The sequence below is a fragment of the Ammospiza caudacuta genome, chromosome 1 (assembly GCF_027887145.1).
Source record: "Ammospiza caudacuta isolate bAmmCau1 chromosome 1, bAmmCau1.pri, whole genome shotgun sequence".
Taxonomy (NCBI): Eukaryota; Metazoa; Chordata; class Aves; order Passeriformes; family Passerellidae; genus Ammospiza; species Ammospiza caudacuta.
Window position 1 is genome coordinate 4,554,706 of NC_080593.1, and position 27,810 is coordinate 4,582,515.

General features: G+C 45.7%; 1 protein-coding gene across 1 annotated transcript; it reads right to left on the minus strand.

The window, feature by feature from the left end:
- Nucleotides 1-1,029: 1,029 nt before the first annotated feature.
- Nucleotides 1,030-27,810, minus strand: GARS1 (glycyl-tRNA synthetase 1). Its single transcript, XM_058808156.1, has 17 exons — nucleotides 27,649-27,810; nucleotides 24,219-24,320; nucleotides 20,998-21,100; nucleotides 19,866-20,007; nucleotides 19,155-19,243; nucleotides 17,783-17,859; nucleotides 16,227-16,372; nucleotides 15,582-15,731; nucleotides 13,792-13,954; nucleotides 12,665-12,829; nucleotides 10,332-10,439; nucleotides 9,871-10,016; nucleotides 8,605-8,690; nucleotides 8,034-8,143; nucleotides 5,668-5,761; nucleotides 4,213-4,403; nucleotides 1,030-1,376 (listed from the first exon to the last, which is right to left on the minus strand). Exons 1-17 carry the CDS (start codon nucleotides 27,787-27,789, stop codon nucleotides 1,251-1,253), a joined length of 2,139 nt encoding a protein of 712 aa, XP_058664139.1. The 5' UTR covers nucleotides 27,790-27,810; the 3' UTR covers nucleotides 1,030-1,250.

Consider the following 27,810-nt stretch of genomic DNA (forward strand, 5'->3'; position numbering starts at 1 on the left):
CTCCAGGAGAGCTGGAGAGGGACTTGGGACAAGAGCCTGAGTGACACGACAATGGGGAATGGTTCAGAGTGCAGGTTTAGATGAGGTGTTAGGAGGAAATTCTTCCCTGTGAGGGTGGGGATGCCCTGGCACAGGTCCCCAGAGAAGCTGTGGCTGCCCCTGGATCCCTGGAAGTGCCCAAGGCCAGGTTGGATGGGGCTTGGAGCAGCTTGAGACAGTGAAACATGCCCTGCCAATGGCAGGTTGAAACTGGATGATCCCTTCACACCTCAACCATCCCAGGATTTGTGTTTTCTGATTTCTCTTTAAATGAGTGTTTAAACCCAAGCAAAAACTTGGAGAACACTTCCCAACCCTCTGAAGGGAAGGTTTCTAGCCCAGGGGTTTCTCAGTGGGATGAGAGCCTGCAAGACAAGGTGTGAGGCCTCTCCTACCTGGCCCAGGTCAGGAGGGTTTAAGGCTCCCCAAAACTAACAGCACAGGGATTTGAGCTCCTCCAGTGCCCAGGGAGGGGAAAGGGTGCCTGGATCTTCTCCCACCTGCTCAGGGCAGTCTCTGGTTTCAGCCCTTGCTGCCAGAAGACACTGAATGAAAAAACCAACCCTGCCAGCTCTTTGCTGCTCGCTCCCTCAGCCAAGGAAACCAACCGTGTCCAGCAGCAGCAAGAACTGGAACAGGATTTTCCAGCCCTGCTCTGTTCTCCTCTGTGCAAGTGCTCCCAATTCTGCCCAAATACAGGTATTTAACACCTGCAGCCAAAAATACAGCACTGAACCCATCTCTTGAGGTGGCTGCTTGAACCACAGTGGAGAAAAGAGGACTGGAAATGGGATTATCCCTTCACAAACACAGCCCTTGCACCTGGGACCACCTTCCACCAGAGCCCAGGGTGACCCAAACCCAGATGAAATCCTGTCCATGAACCTGTAACACCCACAGCCCTGAGCAGGAGGGCAAAAAATAAGAGAAAAAAAGGGGCATTTTTTCTAAAGAAAGCACAAGGCTGCAGGAACAGAGAGGCAGGCATATACAATGGTGGTTTTATTTGTAACACCTTCAGTTCAGGCTGCAATTATTTCAGTTTTTAAAGTTAAATCTGATCAGCAATTGAGGAAAAGAAAAATATACCCAAATAGTCCCTGTGTGCACAAATAATGCAGCTCTGAATAATACATGGTAAGTTTATTTCATATTAACATGAACAGTAAAAAGTGGACATTTTGACAGGATTTTTCTTCAGGTCCTTTTCTTTATTCCTCTATTGTGTCCTTTTTGCCAGTCTCTTGTCCCTCAAATTGTGGATACTTTGCCTCAACATCAGCCCAGGTGAGATAACCATTGGCCAGGTCTCGGATGATGCCAGGAAGTTCAGAGATCTGCAGGAAAAGCCACAAAGACATCAGAAACACAAAGTCACCAAAATCAAGCTGGATATTGGGCAATTTTTACATCAGCAATAGAACAGGTACAAAGTATCTCCTGGAAGATCATTTTTGGGGAGAAAAACATTAATTAAGACACCTTAGATCAAACTGTTCTTAGGGTGATCCAGGAGGGAAATGGTCAACCAAGGCAAGGTAATGTTGTGCTACAGTTTGGGAAGGAAAAAAACCCCAAAAGTTTTTTTTACACACATCCAAAAGATGCTGTAAGCCAGGATTCAGCTAGGCCCTATCCACTGTAAGACCAGCACCAAAGAAGCTGCAAGTTGCCTTTTCTTTGCTCCTCACAGCACACTGTCATGGTGCAAATGGTCAGCCAGAAAACTGAAAATTTACAGAAATTGAAGGACAGCAAAATCTCATCTCTGCTGGTTGGCAGTGAGAGGTCGCCCAGGAGAGACAGAAGGGTGCCCTGAGGAACTGGCACTGCCAGCCAAACCCCAGCCAGCTCAGCAGCCCCAGGCACTGCAGGTGCTTCTGTGGAGCTACAACTCAGCCTCACAGGTGAGCACCATCTCCTCCTGTGCCTGGGGTGAAGGCCAGGGAGAAAAGAACATCAGGGAGAAAAGAAAAACCTAAAAACCTCTCAAGACTGCAGATCCACAGCTCTGAGCAGAGGCAGAGCCCACCACAGGGAGGATTTTGCTATTCCAGTCTGCACTGCAGCCACACTGGCCAAGTGTGCTTAGGGCACAGCTTTGGGGCAGTGGTTCATCAGCTCCTGTGGTGCTGCACAGGCAACAGCAGCTGCAAGGCAAACCCGTGTTCTGCTTCTTGGTGCCTGTGGATTACAGGGAGATCAGCCTCTGAAAGCCAGACACAACCCAAAAGTTGTGTCAATGCTTTAAAGTCAATGCTTTAACTCAGCAGCCTGCTCTTGGAAAGAGCCACTCTGAAGAGCAGTGCAGTCAGCACAAGGCATGGCTTCCAGGTAAGATCAACACCTCTGCATGCAAGAACAACAAAAACTTCTGCTCACTTTATCAGCTGGGCCAGCACCTTCTGTCTGACCCAGATCTGGTCCTGGGGATTTCTACAACAGCTTAATTGTTACAGAGCTGAGGCAGCTCCCACAAGGATTAGTGACAGATCAGAATCAGCAGGGGATATTGTCCCCAAGGCCAAAAGGAGCATCCTTGGCTATGCCAGCCCCCAAGCCCTGTGTGCTGTACTCAGCACTGCTGGGGTCACACCTCGAGTGCTGTGCCCAGCTCTGGCCCCTCAGCTTGGGAAGGACCTGGGGACACTGAGCACATCCAGAGGGGACAGCGAGGCTGGAGAGGGGCTGGGAACACAAACCCTGTGAGGAGCCCCTGAGGGAGCTGGGGGTGCTCAGCCTGGAGAAAAGGAGACTCAGGGCTGCCCCCATCACTCTGTGCAGCTCCTGAAAGGTGCCTGTGCTCAGCTGGGGCTGGGCTCTGTCTGCAGCAGCACTGACACAGCCAGAGCACACAGCCTCGAGCTGCACCAAGGGAAATACAGGCTGGATAGCAGGGAAAAGTTTTTTACAGAAAGAGTGATAAAGTTCTGGAATGGCTGCCCAGAGAGGTGGTGGAGTCCCCAACCCTGGGTGTGTTTAACAAAGCCTGGATGTGGCACTGGGTGCCAGGGTTTAGTTGAGCTGTTGGGGCTGGGTTGGACTTGATGATCTTGAAGGCCTCTTTGAACCCAGTTATTCTGTGAGTTGTGTGAGCTGTCTGAGTTCTATGAATTCTGTGAGCAGTGTGAGCTCTGTGAGCTCTCTGAGTACTGTGAGCTGTATGAGCTGTGAGCTGAGTGAGCTGTGAGAGCTCTATGAGCCCTCTGAGTTCTGTGAGATGTGTGAGCTCTGTGAGCTGTGTGAGCTCTGTCAGCAGTGTGATCTCTGTGAGCTGTGTGTGAGCCCTGTGATCTCTGTGAGCTGTGTGTGAGCCCTGTGATCTCTGTGAGCCCTGTGAGCTGTGCGAGTTCTGTGAGCAGTGTGAACTCTGTGAGCTGTGTGTGATCTCTGTGAGCCCTGTGAGCTGTGTGAGCCCTGTGATCTCTGTGAGCTGTGTGTGATCTCTGTGAGCCTTGTGAGCTGTGTGAGCCCTGTGAGCCCTGTGATCTCTGTGATCTCTGTGAGCTGTGTGAGCTGTGTGAGCTCTGTGTGATCTCTGTGTGATCTCTGTGTGATCTCTGTGATCTCTGTGAGCCGTGTGAGTTGTGTGAGCTCTGTGTGAGCTGTGTGATCTCTGTGATCTCTGTGAGCCGTGTGAGCTCTGTGTGAGCTGTGTGTGATCTCTGTGATCTCTGTGAGCCGTGTGAGCTCTGTGTGAGCTGTGTGTGATCTCTGTGATCTCTGTGAGCTCTGTGTGATCTCTGTGATCTCTGTGAGCCGTGTGAGTTGTGTGAGCTCTGTGTGAGCTGTGTGTGATCTGTGTGATCTCTGTGAGCCGTGTGAGCTCTGTGTGAGCTGTGTGTGATCTCTGTGATCTCTGTGAGCCGTGTGAGCTCTGTGTGAGCTGTGTGTGATCTCTGTGATCTCTGTGAGCTCTGTGTGATCTCTGTGATCTCTGTGAGCCGTGTGAGTTGTGTGAGCTCTGTGTGAGCTGTGTGTGATCTGTGTGAGCCCTGTGATCTCTGTGATCTCTGTGATCCCTGTGAGCTCTGTGTGAGCTGTGTGTGATCTCTGTGAGCCGTGTGAGCTCTGTGTGAGCTGTGTGTGATCTCTGTGAGCCGTGTGAGCTCTGTGTGAGCTGTGTGTGATCTCTGTGATCTCTGTGAGCCCTGTGAGCCGTGCCCCGCTCACCTCGGCGCGGATCTGGCGCATGGAGTCGCGGTCGCGCAGCGTGGCCGTGTGCGGGGTGCGGTTCACGGTGTCGAAGTCGATGGTGATGCCGAAGGCCACGCCGATCTCGTCCGTGCGGGCGTAGCGCCGGCCGATGGACCCTGCTGCATCATCCACCTTGTGGGAGATCCCAGTCCTGGTCAGTGCTTCGGCTGCAGGGAGCAGAGCAGGGATGGTTACACAGCCCCAGAACAGGCTCCCTGTACCCCTGATGTCTCAAGTTTTAGCTTTTGTATTTTCCTGTACTGCCTTAGGGTGTGACTCTGAACTTCATATAGAGTGTTAGCAAGTTCTCCTCACAGTTCAGTCACACAAAACACTCCTTTTCCAGCCCCAGAACCAAGGACACCGTTGCAGCTTCAGGCACAAAAAGTGTAAAAACAGCAAATTGAGGAGAGCAAACTGGGAGGGTGGGACTGCATAACCTGGAGCTGTAATTGGACAATTAACCCCAATATGAAAATGGACCAAAACTTATGAAAGTGTGAAAACCCAGCATCCATCTTGAGTCCATTCTGGGTAGAGCCACAGCCAGGCTCTTGTACTGCCCAAAGTGTATTCTTTGAAGGCTTTTTAATAAATCCCTACTTTATTCCTTTAACACTCTCTAGCCTCTGTTCCAGGTCAGCCTCTCTAGGCATCACCCCATGAGGCACCGCCTGTCCCAGGTGCAAGCAGCATCTCAGAGCCCCAGTTTCACTCTGACAGAACATCCAGTGTTCCATTCTTTGTAGGACCACAGGGTCAAACCCACGCTGCTCTCTCCCAGCTCTCCACATTGCACTACAACTCTCACTCCAAGAGCAAAGTCACCGAGTTTTTCCCCTTGCCATCAGTGCCATGACTCTGCTTTAACACCAACCCCCAGCCTCAGTGTGCAGGGCACATCCAGAGCAGGGAGACCAAGTCCCAGCAGAACTGGTGCTGACAGCAAAAGGCACTGTCTGACATGCAACCCCTGTTCCTACCCTTCCTCTGCTCAGTTTTATGGCCCCTATATTTGCCCATGATGCCCATTATCAGTGGGCAGTTTGACAGAATTGGTTGCAGACTCAGCAGCTCTGGGACAGACTCAATAAATGAGGTGGCCAATAAAAACAAAGCAAACTTTAACAACAAAACAAAAACCCCCCACTGCTCCAGCTTCTCTTAAGCAGTGGGAAAGATTTATTTTTGAAACGGAAAAAAAGCAATGTCTTCTACACTCCAAACCAACACAGAGACAAAGATGGTGGTGGTTTTTTTGAGCATAGCTGAAGAGTTTGATGGATACCCAAAGCTTGTGGACACTCAGCTGGTTCAGGTCAACAACTCTTCCTGTGCACTCTGGAGAGCCACATGATCCCAGTGCTATTTTGAGCGCCCTCTCTTCCCAATGCACAGCCCCATCAGCCCCAAAGTGCTTAGCACACTTACATAATTCCTTGACAAAAGGCATGAATTCCTGATTCTGGCTCAGAGGAAGAACGGAGCACTTGAACGGTGCTACAACAGCTGGGAAGCTGAAGTACTGTGGAGAAAAGGAAAAGCACAAGTCAGTAAATACCAGTTTTGTGGTCAGATCAGATTCTTAGAGGTGAGAATAAGCTCTGACTGAGGCAGGGGGAGTGTTCCAGGGGAGTCTCTGGCCTACTCTAGGGCACCAGCAGTGACATCTCTCACCACTGGAGCAGGACTGGTTTTCTCCAGCCTCCATTCCCCCTTATCTCCTGACAGCTAAATGTTACCTCCCACCAGAATAGGTCTATTAGAGCCCTCCCAAAGAACTGTAACCTCATCTGAATTACAGAAAAATTAAGGGTGGAGGTGTCTTTCCAGGAGATTTAGTCTTAGCCACAGTCTAAACCAAACTTCCTGTTTGAGACTCCACATACATGGAGCATGTGCAGCAAAAAGATTTTTAGAACCCTTCAGACACCCTCAGAAAATAAAAATGTGCCAGAAGTGAGGGAAAAATAATAAAATCTTTCCTGGCAAGGCATAAAAGGGACAGAAGCAATGCACGTGAGATGTACCATAATATAAAGGAGTTCAGGCTACATGGAAAGTAAATGGGTACTAGAAGGAAGGTAAATCCAATATTTTATACTTCAGGAGCAGTCTGGGATTCCAAATCAGCTGTGTCCTAACTGAATTCCTGAAACTTGTTCCTCCAGTCATAAATGTTCCACATCCTGTGGCACCCAGAGACACAAAAAAGCACTTTTTTAATGTAATGTTTCTTTTTTATGAACACAGTCCAGGAGCCAGGAAAACAAGCAGGAGGCAGCACAAAGTTTCCAGCCAGCTTCTCGTGTACCACCAGCAATGGCACAGAGCACCACACCTGGGCACTGGCTGGAGGAAGCTCTGTTTGAAACACACACTTCCCTCAGGCCCCTGCTACAACAAAGCTTCAGGCCAAGGTTTTAGGGGTGTCCAGAACCAGAGAAGGCTGAATTTCACAGGGGACTGAGCAAACAGTCCATTGTCCATCCTGCTGCACAGAAGATTCCAGAAAAGGCAACAGAAAGAAAGGAAATTAAACACTGAAGATAAGCCTTTCTTTGAGCAATGGAACACTGTCAAGTGTGGATGCAGAAGGAGGAATTTCTCACCCCCTTGCCAGGAATCCAGCAGGAGCCTCAGGCACACATGAGCAGAATACTCTGAGGTAAAAATGAAAAGTACTCTGGTGTAACCATGATATTTATGAAAAATCCCTTCACCAGGATTTCTTCTCCTGGCAAGATGAGAAGCCTCAGCTTCTCCATGTTTTGCTGCTTTGGAATGTGATTTGGAGAATTGTTTACCTAGGATTGTTGGGTAAATTTGGGTGGGTTGTTTTTAATTAATGGCCAATCACAGCCAGCTGTGTCAGACTCTGAGTCTGTCATGGGTTTTCATTATCACTCTTTTCTAGCCTTCTGTCTGTATCCTTTCTCCATAGTTTAGTATAGTTTTAGTATATAATATAACATCATATCATATCACAGAATAACAAATCAGCCTTCTGAGAACTCGGAGTCAAATTCTCATCTCTCACCTTGTCCTGAGGACCTTCACAACACCAACACTGGCAAATCCAGCAATGCCACACCCCAGCTGGCTCTCCCCTCTCTGCTGGGCACTGTGCAGTGCTGTTTCAGCCCTTTCCCTGGATGTCAGGCAGGGCAGGTGCCTGCAGCTGCCCAGTGTTGGAATCCTTAAGGTTAGAGGGTTTTTAGGAAATGGTTAAAAAAGTATAGGCCTCAGACTGAAGTTTTGTTAGCATTGCAAATACAGCAGAAAAGTTTCCCATGCAAGCAGAAAAGTTTCCCAAGCAGTAGACGTGACAAACCACAATAGGTCTTTGTGGAATTGGCTTTAGGATGGCAACAAGGTTATTTAATGTATATCTTTAGAAGGTTAGCATGAATAGAACTCTGTTCTTTGTCTCTTATGAACTAGTCTTTGTTTTAGCTACGATTACGTATGTTTTATAAGATTGGATAGAATGCTTGTCAATATGTGTTTTCTGTGTCTGACCGGCTGAATTCTAGTCTGAGATGATTTTATGTATTGCTGTACCAGCGCTGTTGGTGGAGACATTTTTGGTGTGGATCAGTGAGCTGTCATGTCTCCATTTTGTATTTTGAGACTGATGTGCTGGAAATAAAAGCAAAAAATCTCCTCACTGGTCTGGTTACAATGTTATCCATATTTGGATATTTTGCCACGGCCTAGTGGGTTCCTTTTTTAAGGCGTGGGTTCCTGACACCATTGGACTTATACCTGCCCCGTCCCCCGCACCCAGCACTCACCGTTCTCTGCTCGTCTCCTTCCCGGATGCGGAATGTGTGCTCGAACACTGTGTACATGATCCTTCCAATGCCAAACGAGGGCTCAATGACATTTGGGATGATTTCTTCCACTGAAACACAAAGTAACACACATCACCATTAAAAATGTGTTTAGACAAGAAAAAGATGTGGTTGCTGACGCTCTCCTATTGCTCAGTACATGGAATAAAAGATTAAACATTTCTGCTCTAAATTCAAATACCTGAAATAGAGATTTGGACTTAGCTCATGTACAGGACATATTCAGGCTGTAGAAAACAACTCAGGGTCCTTTATCTGGCTTCTCTGAGGAACTAAATCCATGCATTTTGGAAAAAGTTTCCTTCTAGTCCCCTTTCCTGTATCAGGACTTATCTCTGTGGAGATGCAGTCACTGACTTTCCAAAAGCCTTCTCACTCTTGAATTCCAAGGAAATTACATTTGGCATTTTTCCTATGCTGTGTTACAATATTAACAGGACAATGCTACCAATAAAGTTCATACAATAAAGTGTATGCTGATGATGACCAAACAACAAAGAATTAAATTTACCATGTAGTGTTTTCTGAAATCTCTTCACAGTAACCATGTCCTTTGTTAATAGAAAAGTTTTCCCTTCAGTTTCAACAGTGAATTCCCTGCAAAGGAAAAAGAAGTCATTTAAAAGCTACAGCAATAAACAAACAAGTTTTATTTCCTTAATTGCATCACTTGGTTGACTCTGAGAGTGGGATGATAGAAGCCAGGGAAAACCCCAGAGATGAAAGAAACACGTAGCATACCCATTAAAAGAAATTTGCATTAATAATAAAATTACTACATGTACATTAAAAGCAATCATTTTCATAATCACAGTGAACTTTGCTGTGGTTAACAGCCTGAAGCAAAGTCAATTGGGAAATTCTCAGGATGAAGCCTACACACCAAAGAGACAAAGGGAGGCACACAAAGCAGGCACTGCACTATCAATAAAACCAGGGATATTGCTTCTAACTCATCTACTGAACCACTTCAGGGAGATTCTGGATGGACTAAGTTTCTTCTCTGCAATAATTTCTCTGCTCATTTTGAGTGCTACTGTTTTTTCCTACACTCTCACATTCATAGAGATGTGAAAGAAATAAATTTTAGCTCAGGGGAAGAAAGAAAGAAAGATGAAAGTATTACCATTCTGTAATGTTTTCATTTATCCTACACCTTGTACCATTTCAAGCAGGAAATTAAGTTTATTTTTTTGTTATTGCACCATTAGCTTTCCCCTAAAACAGACAGCTGTTGGCCTGCTTCAGCCAAATCTGACAACTGTAAAGATTTCTCATATTTTCAGTTGTTAGGAAGGCAGGTCAAAGAAAATCCCAAATCATACAAATCATACAAATCCCTGCCACAGTAAATTAAAGGCTGTAACAGGTCCTAAAGCAGCTCACTAAACACTGAGGATACTCAGGCAAGTTTTACTTCTCATTAAACTATTTTGTTCCATCAGTCACAGGATTATGTTATTAAAGTTTTAAATCAGTCCTGGTCCACTCTCAAACCAGAGTGGGGAAGCTGGTAAACAATTCCCATTTTACTGAACTCTTTCTCTTCTAGGATGATCCTACTAAAGCCAGCAGCTCATTCCCACACAGACAAACAAATATTTATGTGCATATACCCAGAAATATGTTATGGGTGACCAGCAATGCCTGGTGAGAGCATTCAAACATCTCAGATAGCCAACACAGCCAGCTCTCACAAGGAAACTGGTTTCAACTGGCTCAAATAATGCAGCAGCCCTTTGGGGTGTCAGAGGAAGGCACCACACAGAGAGCTCACCCTTTCTCGTTGAGCAGCTGCTCCATCTCGTTGATGTAGCACTCATCACACATGGAAAGGTATTCCATCACCACCTTGGCATCCTTCTTGTAAGCTTTGCCAATGGCTCCCTTATTTGCCTCAAACTGAACAATGTTGACTGTTCTGTGCAAGGCTGTTAAGGAGCTTGTGAGGACAGAAAGCAGGGCTTGGTTCCTTCATTATGTCTAAGTTAATTGCTACACAACACAAAGGCATCTCCTCCACTACTGGATGAAGGAATTTCCCTCCAAGAGAGGAAAGGAGTAACAAATGCTCAATTCTTTCCAGGTCACTTCCCAAAGTCATGCTGGCCTGTAGTTATATGTTTCCCTGCTAAATAAACAGATGTAACTTGAAATAGAGGTGGGCAGATCTCCAAGCCATCTCCCTGCCCAATCCCTGTCCCCTTGAGGAGAAGCTGCTTTATTCTGAAAGGATATAGGTTCCTTGAGATGCTTCTCAGCTATGAGAGGAACTTTGGTGGCACGGGCATGGCAGGAAAGGTCATAGCAGGAACGATCAGCACAGCCAACGATCTCAATCCAACCCTGAAAAAACAAAACTGGAAGCTTTCACCAACTCCACTTTTTTGTCCACTTAACCATCAAATATGTTTATTCACCCTTAAGCCCTCCCTGCTCCCATGGCTGTTTTTTCTACATAATTAGCTCTGTTACAATAAGCAGCCCTCCCTCACCAGTTGCTCCCTCATTTGAGTGATTCCATTTGTTTCCAGAGGAAACAATCAGTCATCTGCCCAGTGCCTGTGTTCAGGGCCAGCTTTTCCACATGGCTTGGCAGAGCACAGCCCTGTGCCAAGAGCTCAGGCTGGGGCCAGAGCACACAGCCCTATCACTCACATGCCACAGGCACACAGGGCATCATGTCCCCATGGGACACACAGCAGGGAATCAACCACACTGGAATGGCCAAAAGCCTGGCTTAGGAGCTGCTACAACAAAGATCACATGCAAGGGAAGCTCTTAATTCAGTATTTCAGCATGTATGGCAAGGAGGAATCTCAGAACACTGGTCACACTGGATTGGTGAAGCAGCAAATCCAACCTCCCTCTGGATTTCCTAACAGACAATCCCATCTAAGACAAGGCTCAGCAAGTGCCTCCCACTCACTGTCACATCAGTGTGGGATGTACAGACAGCCAGATGTTGTGTGGTTTTCCAAGCTTGAGTGATATAGCAGGGTATCAGAAAAGGTGTGTCAACAGGAAAAATCCCTGTGCTTGACAATTGTGGTGTTTCAGGGTGTTTTGGAGGATTTTTGCAGAAATTTGCCTATTAGTGTAAAAAAGCAGTAGCAATTAGCTACTTCTCAGAAAACATAGAATACAAGTTTATGTGGTTGTTCAACCTGCAGAAGAGAAGGCTCTTCCAGTACCTAAAGGGACTCCAGGAACTGGACAGGGACTTTGGACCAGGACATGGAGTGACAGCACAAGGGGGAATGGCCCTAAATTGAAAGATGGCAGGTTTAGATTAGACATTAATAAGAAATTCTTCCCTGGGAGGGTGGGGAGGCCCTGGCACAGGTGTCCAGAGAAGCTGTGGCTGCTCCTGAATCCCTGAAAGTTCAAGGCAAGGTTGGATGGGGCTTGGAGCAACGTGGGATACTGGAAGGTGTCCCTGCCCATGGGAGGTGGGTTGGATCTTTAAATCCCTTAACCCACACCATTGTGTGCAGTAAATTTATAGAATGGATTTTAAGCTACTCAGACCACTTCCCTTCTTACAACTGAGTGCTGCAAATATTTTTAATCAGACTTAAGCAACAAACCAAAGCATGGTCCAGCTCCCAAGGTTCTCCTTTCATACCCCTGGGATTGCTGTGCTCACTCCTGGGTTGGGCTGTTTGACACCCTGCTCTGTGAGCATTGTCCTGATCATCATGACAAGGTTTGCAAAGTTGAATAATCTTATTTACGTGGTGTGGCTCACACCATGTCCAGTTTTGGGCTGGCTGGAAAGATAAGCTGTGAACTTGTGGAGGACAGCTGTGGACATTCAGAGGAAGCCATTCCTTCAGGTCTTTTCTATATGAAGACAAATCACTCATCTGAGCTGCAGGAGGTTTGGTTTTTTCCTAAAAAAATCTTCAGTTTGGCAGAATTTTACTGGCTGCTATTCCTCTGATGTGCTGTAATGAAACATCACTAGTGATGAGTCTAAATCCAACCAACAATACATGGGGGGGAAAAAGGCACTCAACAAGGCTTGAATGAAAAAGCTCTTAATGACTCAGCAGGAAGATGATAACAAATCCTTGAGGAATTTGAGGAATTTTCCTTCCAGTACCAGCTGTCTGAACTGGCAGGAGTGAACTCATTTCTCACAGCATGGAAGAGGGAAAGGAAGTGCAAGCATTCAAGCAGAAAGCAATGTGCCTTGGAATAACACCTCCAGCAAAACAAATCCTTCCCCACTGCTGTTAGAGAGGTTACAGTGTTTGGAAAGCACCAGGACTCAGTTCCCTTTAACTCCAGATGAGATTTGACCAGTGAAGTGTCCCCAGGCTACTTCAGGCTCCAGCAAAGGAGCCTGGACCTACCAAAGCAGCATGAACAGTTCAGAAACTTTGTGCAGGGAGCTGAGCTGCCCCTTGGTCCTGGATTCAGAATATTTCAACTGCATTATGTGTGTTTAGACCAACATGAAGCCAGAGAGATGCATCACACCCACAGCCCTAACTTAAAAAAAAGTCAGAAATAAACCAGATCTGACAGGGCTTCCCCTTGCTGTTTGCACTTTGCCCACTCACATAGGAGGTTTTGGACTCTGCATCCCAGCAGTCACAGGCATAATGAGCCATCTCATTCTCCATGTGCTGTCGGAAGCGCAGCTTCTCCGGGGACACGCCGACCTTGGTGAGGAAGAGGTAGATTCTGCCGATGAAGTAACCCAGGACAGAGTTATTGATCACACCCTGCAGGGGGAAAGAGCAGGAAGAAAACACCCATGTGAATTCCTAAGGAAGCAAAGTCATGACTTGTTGAACTTCTGCAGGCAACCTGACACGTTACAGATAGAACTTGTGGTTAAGTTCTGTCTCTCCTGAAGCTGTTCCATCTCTTCAAATTCACCAGGTGGCACTGGCAGCATCTCCATCTGATCAAACAGTGAGTTACTGTCACTCCAGGACTCATCACCCACTGGCTCTGAGCATCACCTACTTGTAAATACCCCACTGTATGCAGAGTGCAGTCACTGGCATTACAACAGCTGCACCCTGCAGTTCACAGCTGCAATACAACAGAGGGGTGGTGCTCTTTTTGGGTTTTTTTGGCTCTTGTTTTTGGGACTTCTTGCTTTGCTTGTTTTTTAAAGGCTGTGTTTTGGTGGCTTTTGGGTTTTTTTTCATTTGGGTGTCATTTTTTCATTTGGGAGGAAATGAGGAGGAGGAGGTTGGTAAATCAACTCATTCATAATTAGATTAATCAGGTAGTGATTCACCTAATTATGCAAGCCATGTACTCATGGGGATCGGCAGCTGAATATGAGATTCTAGATACTGCTTGTATTAATATTGCTTACTGCCCTTCTTCACTAGCTAAGTGTGAAGTTTAGCTTCCAACCCCTATCCCAGCATCACCTACACTCTTCTAGGGCCAGTCCTAGATCTCAGTCTCACTGATTCACTGAAGAGAAACTACTCATAAATCAGGGAGCAAACCCCAGCTGGCACCAACACAACACAAACTTTGTGCAGGCCCAGTGATCCATGTCCTGAATTCAGAATATTCCAACTGTATTACATGAGTTCAGACCAACACAGGACTGGACAGACCCATCAGTCAGAGCCCTAATTTTAAAAATCCAGTTTGTAACTTAGCCCTGAGTGCAATACTGCAAGGAGCAAGCTGGATGAGCCTGCAGGGGGAGGGTTACCTGCTGGACAGCGTCTCCCAGGCGCATGACGTGCGCTGACTGCCCGCTGACCTGCGCCTTGGCCGAGTACAGGAGGATGTTCAGATCTGCCACGTTCTGAAACTTGGGGTGGTTCTTCTCACTGGGGTCCACAAAGTGCTCAATTTCTGCCATGGTGAATTCCCTAGTGAAAACAAACACACACACATTAAATATTTTATGCATTAGACCCTAATAAACCATTGTGCTTCAGCCTCTCACAGAAAGCCAGTAATTTAAAATCCTATGCAGGACACGGACCAGTCTCATCACTGGATTTAGTTTCACCTTCAAAATCCTAACAAAACTTTCTACAGATTCATCTAGAGCTCTCCAGGCTGTGGTTGACCCCACTGTGAATCAGAGCAGAGAACACCACCTTTGGAAGTACTTCCAGAAGCTCTCTAGACTAAACTTTCTATAGATTCATCTAGAGCTCTCCAGGCTGTGGTTGACCCCACTGTGAATCAGAGCAGAGAACATCACCTTTGGAAATACTTCCAGAAGTTCTCTAGAGTTTTTCCAGACTGCTTTGATGCCCATATTAGAAGCAGTTGTTCCTCACAGGGTCTGCTGATTAAATCAGTAGCTTTAACTCATGTCAGAGGTGCCAAAAATAACCAGGTGAGGTGGTAATTTCCTGAAGATAATGATACTGCTGCATGCAGCAATGGCATGAATTCTGTTTTAAGAACTTGTCTTTAATATATCTTTACTCAGAGATTGATTCTGAGCTTTCTTGCTTGAAATCACTTTCCACTGAATTAGCTTGTTATCAACAACCTTTAAAAAAGCTCTAGGTAATCATTAACTGTAAATCACAGCCATCAGGGTGTAATTTGCTGTGATTGCATAATAACAGTCTCCAATAAATGTGCCACAAGCATATCATTTATATTTGACTGAAGATGATTTCAATGAGAGAAGTTCTCATTTCCAGATAAGCAAAACAGAACAGGAGGACTGAGGAAATTCCTGAGTTCCCTCTGTGCTAATGATGTCACGGCCTCTCAGTGACATTTATGGCACCACAAAATAATCAATTACCAAGTTTACAACATGCACTGCCTGTGCATGGGAGCCCTTGTTCCAAATTATATTGAAGAGATTTCCAATTAGGATAGATCAGTTTAAATACAGAGATTATCCCCAGTGAAAGGCAATAATCACTTTTATCCAGAGACAGAACTGCTGTCTGAAGTAATTCCCAATAACCCTGAGCTTTCCAGCTTGACTGATCTTGCAACACCAACCCTGGTCCTGAGTCAGGTTATCTCCCAACTTCCTCTTTGCAGCAAGCTGTAGAGCTGCAGGATCTGCAGGACTGAGACAAGGAAATATTGCTGCAAGGTCAAGCACGTTTAGATTTCAGTTTCAAAGGAAATTGCACATAAGCAATAGTGCAATTTCCAAATTGCACATAAACAAATTGCACTTTGCAAATAAGCAAAGCCCTGTAGAGTACACAGCTACCTTGGACATGATTCTTTTAGACTATGATGGAAGCCAAATTCTGTCCGTGAAACTGAGTCTATCTCTAATACAACAACCATTTCAGAGATTCTGCTTCTCACAAGCCAATCTTAGAATTCTATACTTCAAACCTAAACTGTGAATTTATCTGTAGAGCCTGAGGCTCACCAGGCACAAAACCAGGATTCCTCTGGGAGAAAGCACTAAAGTGAAACAATGCTGCACAAACCCTGGAAACCAAGGAAGATGCTCCCTGCTCCCAGGTGCCCTCCTGCCCTGGAAGAGGAAGTTGGCAGTACCTCACTCTGATAAGGCCGGAGCGGGGTGAGATTTCATTCCTGAAGGAATTTCCAATCTGGGCAGCAGCAAAAGGCAATTTGCCTTGGTTAAACTCCAGCAGACGTTTGAAGTTGAGGAATATTCCCTGTGCAGTTTCTGGCCTCAGATAGCTGAAAAGAGATGGCGGAAAGGAAAAATCAGGAAGTTTTAAGGGTGGGGAAAGCAGGGAGAAAGCCACAGTTGTTATAAAACTCACAAGTGAAAGTTTTTCTCTTCAGACTTTTAATTCCAGACAAAAAAACCAATTAAGCAATAGACTGAAGGGGAAAAAACTTCACCTCCTTCCTCAAACAGATATCCTGAAGTAGGTTCTCCACAGCCATGAAGTCAGTGACAATTGGAGACCAGCATTAACTGGCTTTATGAAAACTACTCCAACCAGCAAGGGCACAGCTGGGATCAGTATTTTGGGTGCTTTTAAGTATTTTCATGGTTCTCCAACAGCCCCTTGTTTCTCCTGCCTTTCCCCAAGACTCCAGGGAATGCTAACCTGCTACAGGAGGCTGGGAGTGAGAGGCAGGGGAAGGCTACTCCAGAGATTTCATTTTTATTCCAAATCATCTCTAAAGCAATGAGAGTGTGAGCAGAATGAAATTAGCACCTACCCAGGCATATTTCCTCCAGGCCCAATGGAGGTCTTGAACATCAGATTGAAAGAAACAGGAGGGGACAGGTCATTCCCAGTGACAGGGGACTTCACATTGTAGTTCACAAAGAGATCTGCAAGCTCTTGCTGGCCATAATTGTCCAACTAATACCAAAACACAAGAGAATTATTTTAATTACTAGACAAGATAACAGGAATGAATGTCCTCTTTATCTTTTACTGAGCATGATCTACAGCTCTGAATCACCTGCCCAAAATATTCCCTTCTAACCTAAATTTTCAAGCAAGCTGAATTTTGAACCAGTGATAGAAGACTACACTTTGCACATTTGCAAACCCATTTTAGTAATAGGTCTGGGACTAGTCATACCACAGGAGGTCTGAGCTTCAGAGTGGGTGTAAAGCACAAGGAAAGTCATTGGGACTGCACCACCACCCACCAGAACAGACTCCTTTGAACAGATTCAGCTAAAACATGGGGAGATCTGTGCTGGGAGCAAAAAAATACAGCAGTGAGAGAGAAGAAAGCTAAAATTTCTGCAGGGCTTTGTCTGCATTCACTCCTTTTTCTTCTGCTGCTTGAAACACAATACTCAAGCTATGCATTAGATGCTCTTTCAGAGCTGTTCTGCATTTCTAGTTGTCATGATCTTTCATATATCAGGAAAATAAATCCAAACACAGGATATAAAAATACTCTATTATTAATAGAGAGATTTCCCTAAAGGATGGTAAAAGTGTTGTAGTGTGGAGAACCTAATGACAGCTGCTCAGTGATGCAAAACACTGACAAATAGTTTCTGTTTCTGGAAGGAAACATTCATTCAATGCGTGGCTTTGGAAGCATTTATCCTAGAAGTCACAAGAACAAACATTAAAAAAAAAGAAAACAAAATAATAAAGGCAAATATTTGTACAGTTGTTCAGGAATGTCAGACTGAACACCAACTATTCTCATGGTAAACACAGGAAAAATCTTTGTGGGGTGCCAGAGACAGAGGAACAAATCTCCAGTGCTTCAAAGCACTGAGACAATTTCAGAACAAAGCAAATCAGTGCTGAGCTGACTCAAAGAAACCCTGACAAAACTTGTGATCCATCTCTGTTCGTTTGTATGACAATCCCACAGAAGGGTCTGACAAATGTAAAAGGTTTTTGCCAGGGTATGAAGTGAAACAGAGCAAACCAGCTCCAGCCCTACCAACCCAATACTCAAAAGATTCATTTACAGTAGAAACTCTCCAAAAGAGTGAGGGAGATGAGATTCATGAGCAAGCTCAAAGTATTTATTAACAATTCAACTGTATTTGAGAGGATCTCTGGGGTAAAGACTTCTGAGCATCCTCAGGAACAGAAATGGCCACTGCCTCTGGACTGTCACACACCCCTGTCCCTGAAGCAGCCACCTCCCTGTGCAGCACCCACCTGTGTTAGAACATTTTCCAATTCCTCCCTGTGCAGCACCCACCTGTGTTAGAACATTTTCCAATTCCTCCCTGTGCAGCACCCACCTGTGTTAGAACATTTTCCATTTCCTCCCTGTGCAGCACCCACCTGTGTTAGAACATTTTCCATTTCTGCCTTTTTCTCTGCTGTGCACTTCTTGTCAGACATCAGTTTCTGCAGGTGAGCTGGAAGAAAAGTTGGCCATGAGTTTAGATTGCAGCTCCATCACTGACCCCAGTATAAAACAGCTCAGGAGGATCCCCCAGCATGATTTAAGTGATGTCCACAACTTGTCCTGACAGGGTAACTCCAGTCATGTCTACAGTTCACTGTACTGGAGAGCCACAAGGAAAACAACACATTCTTATCCAGTTCCTTTCCAATATTATTTCTCTAAAACAAATCAGTCCCTTGTAATCCTCTTCTTGCTTTCTATTTTACAGACTAGAAATTAAATCTAGTTTGATCCCAAGCAGCAAGGCTGGTTTTGTTCTCAGAGGCAGGTACAGGGGGGCTGGACTGCATTCCATGTTACAGCACAACATCCTCCCCGACACACAAAGGCACACAGTGATGCCAAGGCTTCCCACTCTTGTTTGAAAAAAGCAATTTGACTTTTTAGTCAGTAACAGCTCAGTTTGGCAGTAACAGCAGGTGGCTGTTCACAGGGAGGGGCTGCCCAACAGGGACGCACTTGTTTGGTGAGGCTTCTCAGCAAAGGAGGCAGAGGTTGGATGGGCTTCTTTTGAAGTTTTTTTTTACCAAAAGAAATTCTTAATATCATGAAAACTACTTTAATGCCAATATAGATTGTTCTGCATACTTGAATTTAAAGGAAAAGGCTCAAAAACCAGAGAGCACCACTCATTTAGGCAGAGTGGAACAATCTTTCCATTCACAGTGGAGCTGTACCTGAAAAAGTTTTCAAACAGGCTTCTTATTTCTGTGACATTCTTGGTTTGTTTTTCCAAACAAATTTTAATAACCAGGAAGAAGTGTGAGGACTTTGCAAATTAAAGAAATGCCTGAAGTCTATTTCTAAGGTATACATGAAACCACTGCCATGTAACTGACCTCTCACAGGTAAAACACACTCTGACCCCTCACAGCATCAATAAATTGTTTTTCAGTACTTAAAAAAGCAAATTAAATTCAAGAAAACTAAGGCCAAAATGCACTGGAGTACAAAAATCTTGTTATATGGGAATCTTTGGCTTAGACAACACAGTAATCTTTCACAGCCTGATGACACTGGGTTTTATAAAAAGGGACACAACTGTGTTTTCACCAGAGATCCTGAACCCCATTTAAGACACAAACAGAACCTATGGGATTTTTGGTATGGTATGATTAATTACTACAATCACAAGTATCAAAGACTGGCCACACCAGCAGGCTTTCCTTGAGAAAGATTCTATTTCCAGTGCTTGTACCCCTGCAAGAAATCCCAAGGCCCACCCAGCTTGGAACAAAACCAAACCTTTCAAGAGATGATCAGCACGAAAACATTCCCCGTTTTTCACATCTTTCACCATGAAGTCAGCAAACTTGTCCACGTGGCCAGAAGTCCTAGAAGAGATGACACAAAACAAGGAATGTGACAGCTGCCACCAGACAGCCCCAGGTCTGTGTGATCCCAGTGGACAGACCTTTATCAAAGTGAAATCCTTCAAAAACTGCTTCAGATTACACAGTCAGGTTAAACAGCATTACCCCTCAGAAAATATGATCTGTGGGAAGTATCAATAATCTCAATCTTAAAATGTGTCACAAAGATTACACTTTAATGCCTTCAGGAACTGCATCATGATCAAAACTCAACAGACCTGCAGTAGTGAGGAGTAACCAGTAATTCAGGTGGAGATATTCCCCGTATTTTATATCTCAGCTGAATGGAAGCTTCTGCCCTTTCCTTGTCATCCTAATCTTTTAGAAAAAGGAATAATGACAATTTCTTACCTAATGGGTCTTCTAGGTAGCTTTGAACTCTCAAATGTGAATGCCACTGCTTTCCCTGATTTACAACAGCAGCTTATCACACTGACCTGTGCACTGGAACCTAATTATGGTGTGAAACTGGGTGACCCAGACTCAAGATCCCTGTGGATTTTACACAACACTGTAAAAAGCACCTGAGACCAGAAATTACATGCTGCAGGTGAAAAAAATTTAAAAAAAGACCCATATTTACTTTAGAACTGGCTCAGGTGTGAGCATGGTGCAGTCAATCTCCAGAATTTGCTCTTCCTGAATAAAGTGATGTCTCCATGCTTGGATGATGTTGTTCTTCAAAGCACACCCAACAGGCCCAAAGTCATACAGACCACTGACTCCTGCAAAGAGGAACAGGTAAAAAAAGAAGTGTGAGATTGTACAAAGCTGCACTGTTTGGAAGAGATGTCTTTTCCCTTCTCAGCATTTCCATCAGCTGGTTTCATTTATGAGCATGAAGCACAGTTCAGCTGCAGAGCACTGAGGCATCAGGTAGTGACAGAATTTAAAACTGATAAACTCCTGCAATCAACAACTCTAAAAACCACATTCCCTCCACCAATGGATTCTGTTTTGTGGAAAGTTTTGTGGGAGCAATAATCTGTGTGAAGGAGGAATCTGAATATAGAAGATTCAGTAATAAATAACACAGTGTGGCTGCAAAGATTTAAAGAAAGCCAATAAATCAACTCAGAGTGTTTAATTTGGTATCTAAAGTGAAAGAGCAGTAACCACAGAGGAACTGTGCTGCTTTCTGAGATGCTCATATCAGCCATCTGAAGAGGTTTACAGCCACATTTATTCTGCCATAAAGTTCATTGGCAAAGTTCACTGAGGGAACAGGTTCTAAAGCTCACAGTGGGTTTGAGCATTTTTGGTCTCCTTTTGGGCCTTTTACTTAAAAGTTGAACTCCATGATCCTTGTGGGTCCCTTCCAGCTCAGAATATTCTGTGATTAATTTGCCAAGAGAAGCTCAAGTAGAGATGAATGATTATAAGTAAGTTGATCTCCTTAAGCCCCAAGCACCCTACCCTCAGCAAAGAAGCCATCTTCTACCAATGTGTTCCTCAGGACATGCATACTAAAGTCCACTCATTTCTATTCAGAGAGCACAAAACAAACTTGAGCCCTATCTTAACCCAAACACTTCAGGAAGGAGGAATTTTTGAAAGATTTACAGACTCAAGCAGGAAAGTTTAAAGCAAACTTTAAAAAAAAATCTTGTATGCCACATTAACATAGCATTGCTAGAGTGCAGAATTTCACCCAGCTAGAAAAACCAGAAAATTAGCCTAAAGGGATTCAAATGCACATTTCTTCAAAGCCATACCTCCATAAATAGAAAAAGCTTGGTCATAGAAAAACCTCCTTTTGAGAGTGTCTTCCATCTTAACTCTGTCCACGATGTCATCTTTGGGCTGTAAGGCCAGCTCCTGTAAGTCAGGCAAAACAAAACCAGTTCATAGCTCCTGATTCTGGCAGGAGGAGAGATCCTCTTCACTCACCACTGTGAGTCAAAAGTCTGCAAAGACCACTCTGAAGAAAAGGTATCCTGTCAACATCCTCATTTTCCAAAGAGGAATCTTCCCACTGAGATTCAAGTGCTCAATGATGAACATCCTTGTCTGAATGCAGCATCATTTCAGACACTTGAGGTGGACTCATGACCTAACTTTCCCTGAGTGAGTTATCCTCAGCTTTCTTCACAATCATTGCAAAAAATGCCAATTTCCAAACCAATTCTGACCTTCTTCCCTCTCCTGACTGTGAAAAGAGCTTTAAGTGACCATCTCAGACTGCACACATCCAACTCTTGGCATACATAAACCTTTCAGTAAAGTGCTCCTCACATGAAAGAATTCTGACTATGAAGATTACAAGCACCATCATCCTCATGCTCTGCCAAACGGATGATTGTAGGTATTTGTGCATGAAAAATCTATTTGTAAAATTTTTTTCAGCACTCAGAAAACTTGGGAGTGCCTTAATGCTCTGACAAAATACTGTGACAGTGTTAAAGAGCAGACTCACTGCTTTATCTGAAAACCTGTGATTTTTGCAATCTAATCCATTAGGGAGGTCAACAGACTTCAAAGTTTTCTTTCAAGGCAGCTGTTTTGATCATTAAGGCAGTTAAACCCAGAAGTGCAATAAATTCAGATCCTCCTAAGTGTCTCACACTATCACTTGGAAAAGTCTTTGGGTAACAGAAAGTATTGTGTGTCCATGTATTTTCCCCTTTCTATCATATATAATGACAAATAAATGGTCTAATTTTAAAAGCACTGTACTCTGTGTACTCAGCTGCTCCACCCTGATCAAAGCTTCGAATTCAGAGCTGCTCTGGCATCTTCAAGTAGGAACCCCAGGGCTTGAAAACCTCCCCCAAAGGTGGAAGGGACTGTGATCCTTGCTGGGAACAGCATCAGGAGTGACACTCCCAGTACTGGAGTGCTGCACTCCCAAGGGCAGATGCTGCATGTGCAAGGTCAGCCCTGCACTGACAGCCCACACAAATTGTGTAAGTGCTCAGAAACCTCCCCACTGCATCCTACAGGCACCCTGCAACACAGAGCTGGGGCTCACAGGGACACCAGAACTGCAAACCTGGATTCTGACATTCACAGGGACACCAGAACCCTTCACCTGCCTGCTGACATCCACAGGGATACCAGAACTGCAAACCTGCCTGCTGACATCCACAGGGACCCCTCACCTGCCTGGTGACATCCACAGGGACTCCAGGATCCCTCACCTGCCTGGTGACATCCACAGGGACTCCAGGATCCCTCACCTGCCTGGTGACATCCACAGGGACTCCAGGACTCCAGATCTGCCTGGTGACATCCACAGGGACACTGGGACCCTTCACCTGTCTGCTGACATCCACAGGGACTCCAGAACTCCAAACCTGCCTGGTGACATCCACAGGTACCCCTCACCTGCCTGGTGACATCCACAGGGACTCCAGGATCCCTCACCTGCCTGGTGACACCTACAGGGACTCCAGGATCCCTCACCTCCCTGCTGACATCCACAGGGACTCCAGAACTCCAAACCTGCCTGGTGACATCCACAGGGACCCCTCACCTGCCTGCTGACATCCACAGGGACTCCAGGATCCCTCACCTGCCTGGTGACATCCACAGGGACACCAGGACTCCAAACCTGCCTGGTGACATCCACAGGGACACTGGGACCCTTCACCTGTCTGCTGACATCCACAGGGACACCAGGACTCCAGACCTGTCTGCTGACATCCACAGGGACTCCAGGACTCCAGACCTGCCTGCTGACATCCATAGGGACACCAAGACCCCTCATCTCCCTGCTGACATCCCATAGGGACACCAGGACCCCTCACCGGTGTGGTGACATCCACAGGGACCCCTCACCTGCCTGCTGACATCCACAGGGACTCCAGGACCCCTCACTGATCTGGTGACATCCACAGGGACACCAGGACCCCTCACCTGCCTGTTGACATCTCCCCGAGCTCCTGAGAGTTGGTACACAAACTGGGAGAACACCTAGGTAGTATTTCCTGCAGGATGACCTAGTTATCAATGCAGGTGTCATGCAATGGTTCCAAAGCCCAGTCCCTATGCTGAACACTCAGTAAAAATGACATTTTCTTGGGTTCAGTGGATGTAAACAGGCAGCCACAAGGGCAGAGCTGGCAGAGAGCAGCACCTGTTCATCCCACGTGACCCTGCAGGACAAACAGGGTCAATGGGTTTCAGTTCAGGTGAACTCACACTCTCACAGTCAGGCAGCTCTAAAAAGTGCTGCATTTACTCATTAATTCATTTATTTTTAAGAGTATGACCCAGGCACAGCTACAATCATGTTTACATGAAATAGAAATTAAAAGAACATGGGTGAATCTGCACAAGTGACTGTTTTTAAGCTTCAAGAGTTTCTTTTTGTTGTTTCAGTCTGGGAAGGGGAAGCTCACAGGATAAGAAACGTATTTTACTTCTTTATGGATCTAAAAACAACAAACTTCAAGTTTCATCCTTTAATTTGCACAAAGACTTCAGAGTTTGGCTGTATTTAAAAAAGGGGATACAATTTCACCTCTAAGGTTGAGAATAACTGCAGGTTATTTGAAACATCTACAGAAACTTTGTTACTGTAGCAAAATGGGTGGTTTCTAAAGAAACATATTCAATGACAGGGAATTTCAATGCACAAAGAATCTGAAAATTACCACAGTGATCAGCATGTGCTCTCACTCTGCACACAAAAAATCTATATAGCAAACAAAGATTAGTGAATATACACTCAATTTCAGCTTTGATTACAACCTGAACTCGTATGTATTTGTTTCCACACTGATTTAATGCTAACAGAAATTAGTGTAACAGGTAAAGAATGAAATTGCCACTAGCTGGAAACCTGTAAAAACTATTTCAGAAGTGATTCAGTCTAGGACTGAATCTAGGACTGAATTTGAACTGTTTAGACCAAACCTGCAATAAAGAATTAAGAAATTTCAAGGCTTTTCAGACAAAACTGTGGAGCTCAGAATTTATTTTCCAGACTCACCTTTGCTTCTAGAACTCTCTTCCGAGCTTTGAGCTCTGCTACAGCTCTGTCTATGTCCACCTGGGGAGCTTTCTCTTCCTTCAGCTTCCTCACCAGCTCTCCCTAGGGCAAAAAGAACATTACAGATTGATTCTTTGCCACAGATGAGATCTCTCTTTCTTCCAGCTCCCCTGGCAATCCAAAAGGAGATTTCTGTCCAGCCTGCACACAGGTGTCCGGAGGCTGCAAGTGAGAAACACACTTTTAAGTTAGCAGAGTCTTTTAAACACTTTTAAGAGTTAGGAGAGTAGAGTTCATTAGGGAAATCCAACCACCCCACAGAGCTGATAAATCACAGACCTGCTATTCAATCTCCATGTGGGACTACATTGCTCTATGCACATCATAAACTCCTGTTTCTGTCTTTGAGGATGCCCTAAGTGGATTCTCAGATGGTGAACCCAGGCTTTGTGCTCTCCATCTCCTTCCAGGAGGTTTCTCTTCCTTCCACTCCCTCCTTTTTCTTCCTATGACCATTTCAGACTTTTCCTCTGTTCTACCTGATCAAAACTGGCCAGTAAGGACACAAATATTCAGAAGAAAGTCTCACAGAAGACAGATATTTGCAGTCCAATGTCTAAGCAAAGAAAACATTGCATTTTGAGTGAAAATTATTATTATTTTTTAAACCTGCTCTGTAACTTTGAGATACAAAAAAGTCAACAACAAAATAAAAATACCCTTTTAAAAAATCCCCAAAGTCTAAATACTTCAGAGCAGCAAAACCCTGCAGTGGGCTTACAGGAGGTCTTGACCTGAGTCAAACCACCACCCCCTTGTTACAATTCCACAGAGGTGTCTCTGCCCTGTGGGGATGATTCTCCCTTTCAGCCCAGGGAAATCTCAATCCCTACACACCCAAAAGGGCTCTTTTATGAACATGATCCTCAGCTGTCAAGGCCAGCTTGCTCCTGGAGATAAATGAACTAAAAGTCTTCCTTTGAGTCCACTCTTCTTCACCAAAACCAAGATCTAGCTTGAATTACTGAGAAGGACAAAGGTGCTGGAGGAAAAAGGACAGAAATTTCAAAGCTGCCCCAAGTGGGATGTTCTAAAAATGGGATACTCCAAGTTCAGCATTTTTCTTGCACCTTGCATATCTTGAGAAAAAAAAAAAAAAAAAAAAAAAAAAAAAGGAAAAAAACCACAATCCACAGAGATTACAACATTTCCACAATACCAATTTTTTCCCTAAATTCTGAACTTTCCTGACAAAAACATTACAGGTAACTGAGAAAGCAAAGAGAAGAGAATAAACAGATTGCTATTCTGTAATCAGATTAGAAAAGATAAAAGTGCTCCAGAGACTGAGGGGTTCAAAAGTGCATTTTATTAATAAAAGGATGTCTCCAAGGACTGCATTAAAACACGCACAATGAGAAGAAGGAAAAATAAGAATCCTGTCAGGATTAACCCCATCAGCTACAAATCTGCTGTTTCCTTCCTGTTAACTACTTAAACAAAAACGTGAAAGTTTCACTCTGGGGCTGAGGAGTGCAACTGCCATTCCAGGGTAACGTGGCAGAGGGAGGGATCTGATCTTGGTGTTTTTCTGTTTTAAAGTAGTGAGTCCAAATTGCCTTTGTTGAGCCAGGGGGGTCGGCAGTGGAAAAACATCAAGGCAGCAGCAAAGCAGCTCCTGCTGACTCAACAGAGCCCTCACTCTGCTCAGTGCTGAGCATCCAAAAGCAGCACACAGCAACTCTTTGTCTTGACCTATAAGTAAGAGTGCTCAGACATACGCAAGGAGAAAAGAAAAAAAAAAACAAAAAATAAAAAGCAAACACAACTGAAGCAAATAATTATCCCTGCTGACAGGACTCAATCTAATTAAAGCTCCGATCTCCAGCCCTGCCCAACAGGAGGAGTGCACAGCAGCACTCGATGTGGCAAATTTTGCTGCAGCTTTGTCCCACAGAGCAGCAAAGCAGGGAGGGATCCACCCCTGGATCACGGCAGCTTATTGCATCAGGCACTGCTGCAGGAAGATAGGCTGCTCCCTCTCCATAGGCTGAGTCCCTTAGGTTTAATTAAACCACTTCTCCTGGAGCTGCCAGACACAGACTCCTGCATCCAGAGGCATCAACCACCCCGATCTTTGTTATCCCCTCCCTCTCCTCCTGTGCAAACATCTCCGGGAATTACTACAGCCAGTTGTACAGCACAGTATGTGTGGCCCCAGCTGGACTATTGTTTATTTTTCCCTTGGTGCCCCACACCACAGTCTCAACCCCTGAAAAGAAGGGGTGCCCTGGTATTCACAGACAAATGACAGCACCCAGGATTTTAAACTAAATAAATTGGCTGGTTCTAGAGATCACTGCTTTATTTACAAGCAGCTCTCTTGCCAAGGCATTATGCTGTACAGTGATTCATAATAAAAACTCACTGAAGTGCTGGCATAATTAGAGGGCCATAAATCCACTCATTTAATGGGGAAACACACGCACAAATCTGCAAATACAAGGGACACACGCATAGCTCTGTGTGAGAATAATATGGATTCAGCCACTTAAGGGAGACACATGGGGGACACACAGACACAGGTCTGGCAGGTGGTGAAGAGAGGAGAAGGAACTCCACCAGGTCCATTACAATACACAGCCAGAGTGACAATATTTATTTAGGAAACTAAAAGACAACCAAATCCTTCTCAGGTAAGAAGGATAATAAAGATAAAAGGAGGGAGACGGGAAGACAACGCGATGCAGCCCCAGCTAAAAGGACACATCACCCACCTAGATTAATCAGGATGATGAAATGGAAAACATGCAAAGGAACTACCATCCCTTACTGCATCAGGCAAACATGCGACTCCAAATGAACGTCATTTACCTCCGAGACCCGGCACAAACTCAGCTCTAAGGGGACATCACGGCGTGACCCCGAAGGGACGAGGGGGCTGCTTAACACGGGGGACACGAGCAGAGCCTAAGGCAGGGCACAGCCAGGGCCAGTCTGGGCACAGCCAGCCCGGGAGGGGACACCCAGGTAGGCTGAGGCACAGACCCAGCCCTGCCAGGCAGCCCCGGCACCGCGGCGAGGGCACAGAGCCATGAGGGGAAGCCCACACGCGGCACCCTCCCTGTGCCCGCGGGACCATCCCGCACCCGCCGAGCACCCCTGGGTGTCCCTATAGGTGTCCCTATAGGTGTCCCTATGGTGTCCCCATGAGTGTCCCCACAGCTGTCCCCATGGGTGTCCCCGGGGTCCCCTCCAGGCCGCGCAGTGCCGGAGCCGGAGCCGCCGCAGCGCCCGGGGAGGATGCGCCAAGACCCCTCCGCAGGGCGGGCAACCCCCGGGAGGGGCCGGGGGCATCTCCCACAGCCCGCCCGACCCCCAGGAGACACCGCCGAGCCCCTCGGGCGGGGCGCGGGCCGGGCCGCGTTACCTGCTGCCGCACCGCGTTCCGGAGCGGCGCCAGCAGCGCCTCGGCCTGCGGGCCGTCCATGGCGGGGGGGGCGGCGGCGGAGCGGAGCGGGCGGGCGAGGAGGCGCAGCAGGGCGGGCAGGACGCTACGGGGAAGCGGCATGGGCAGGAGGAGGAGGAGGAG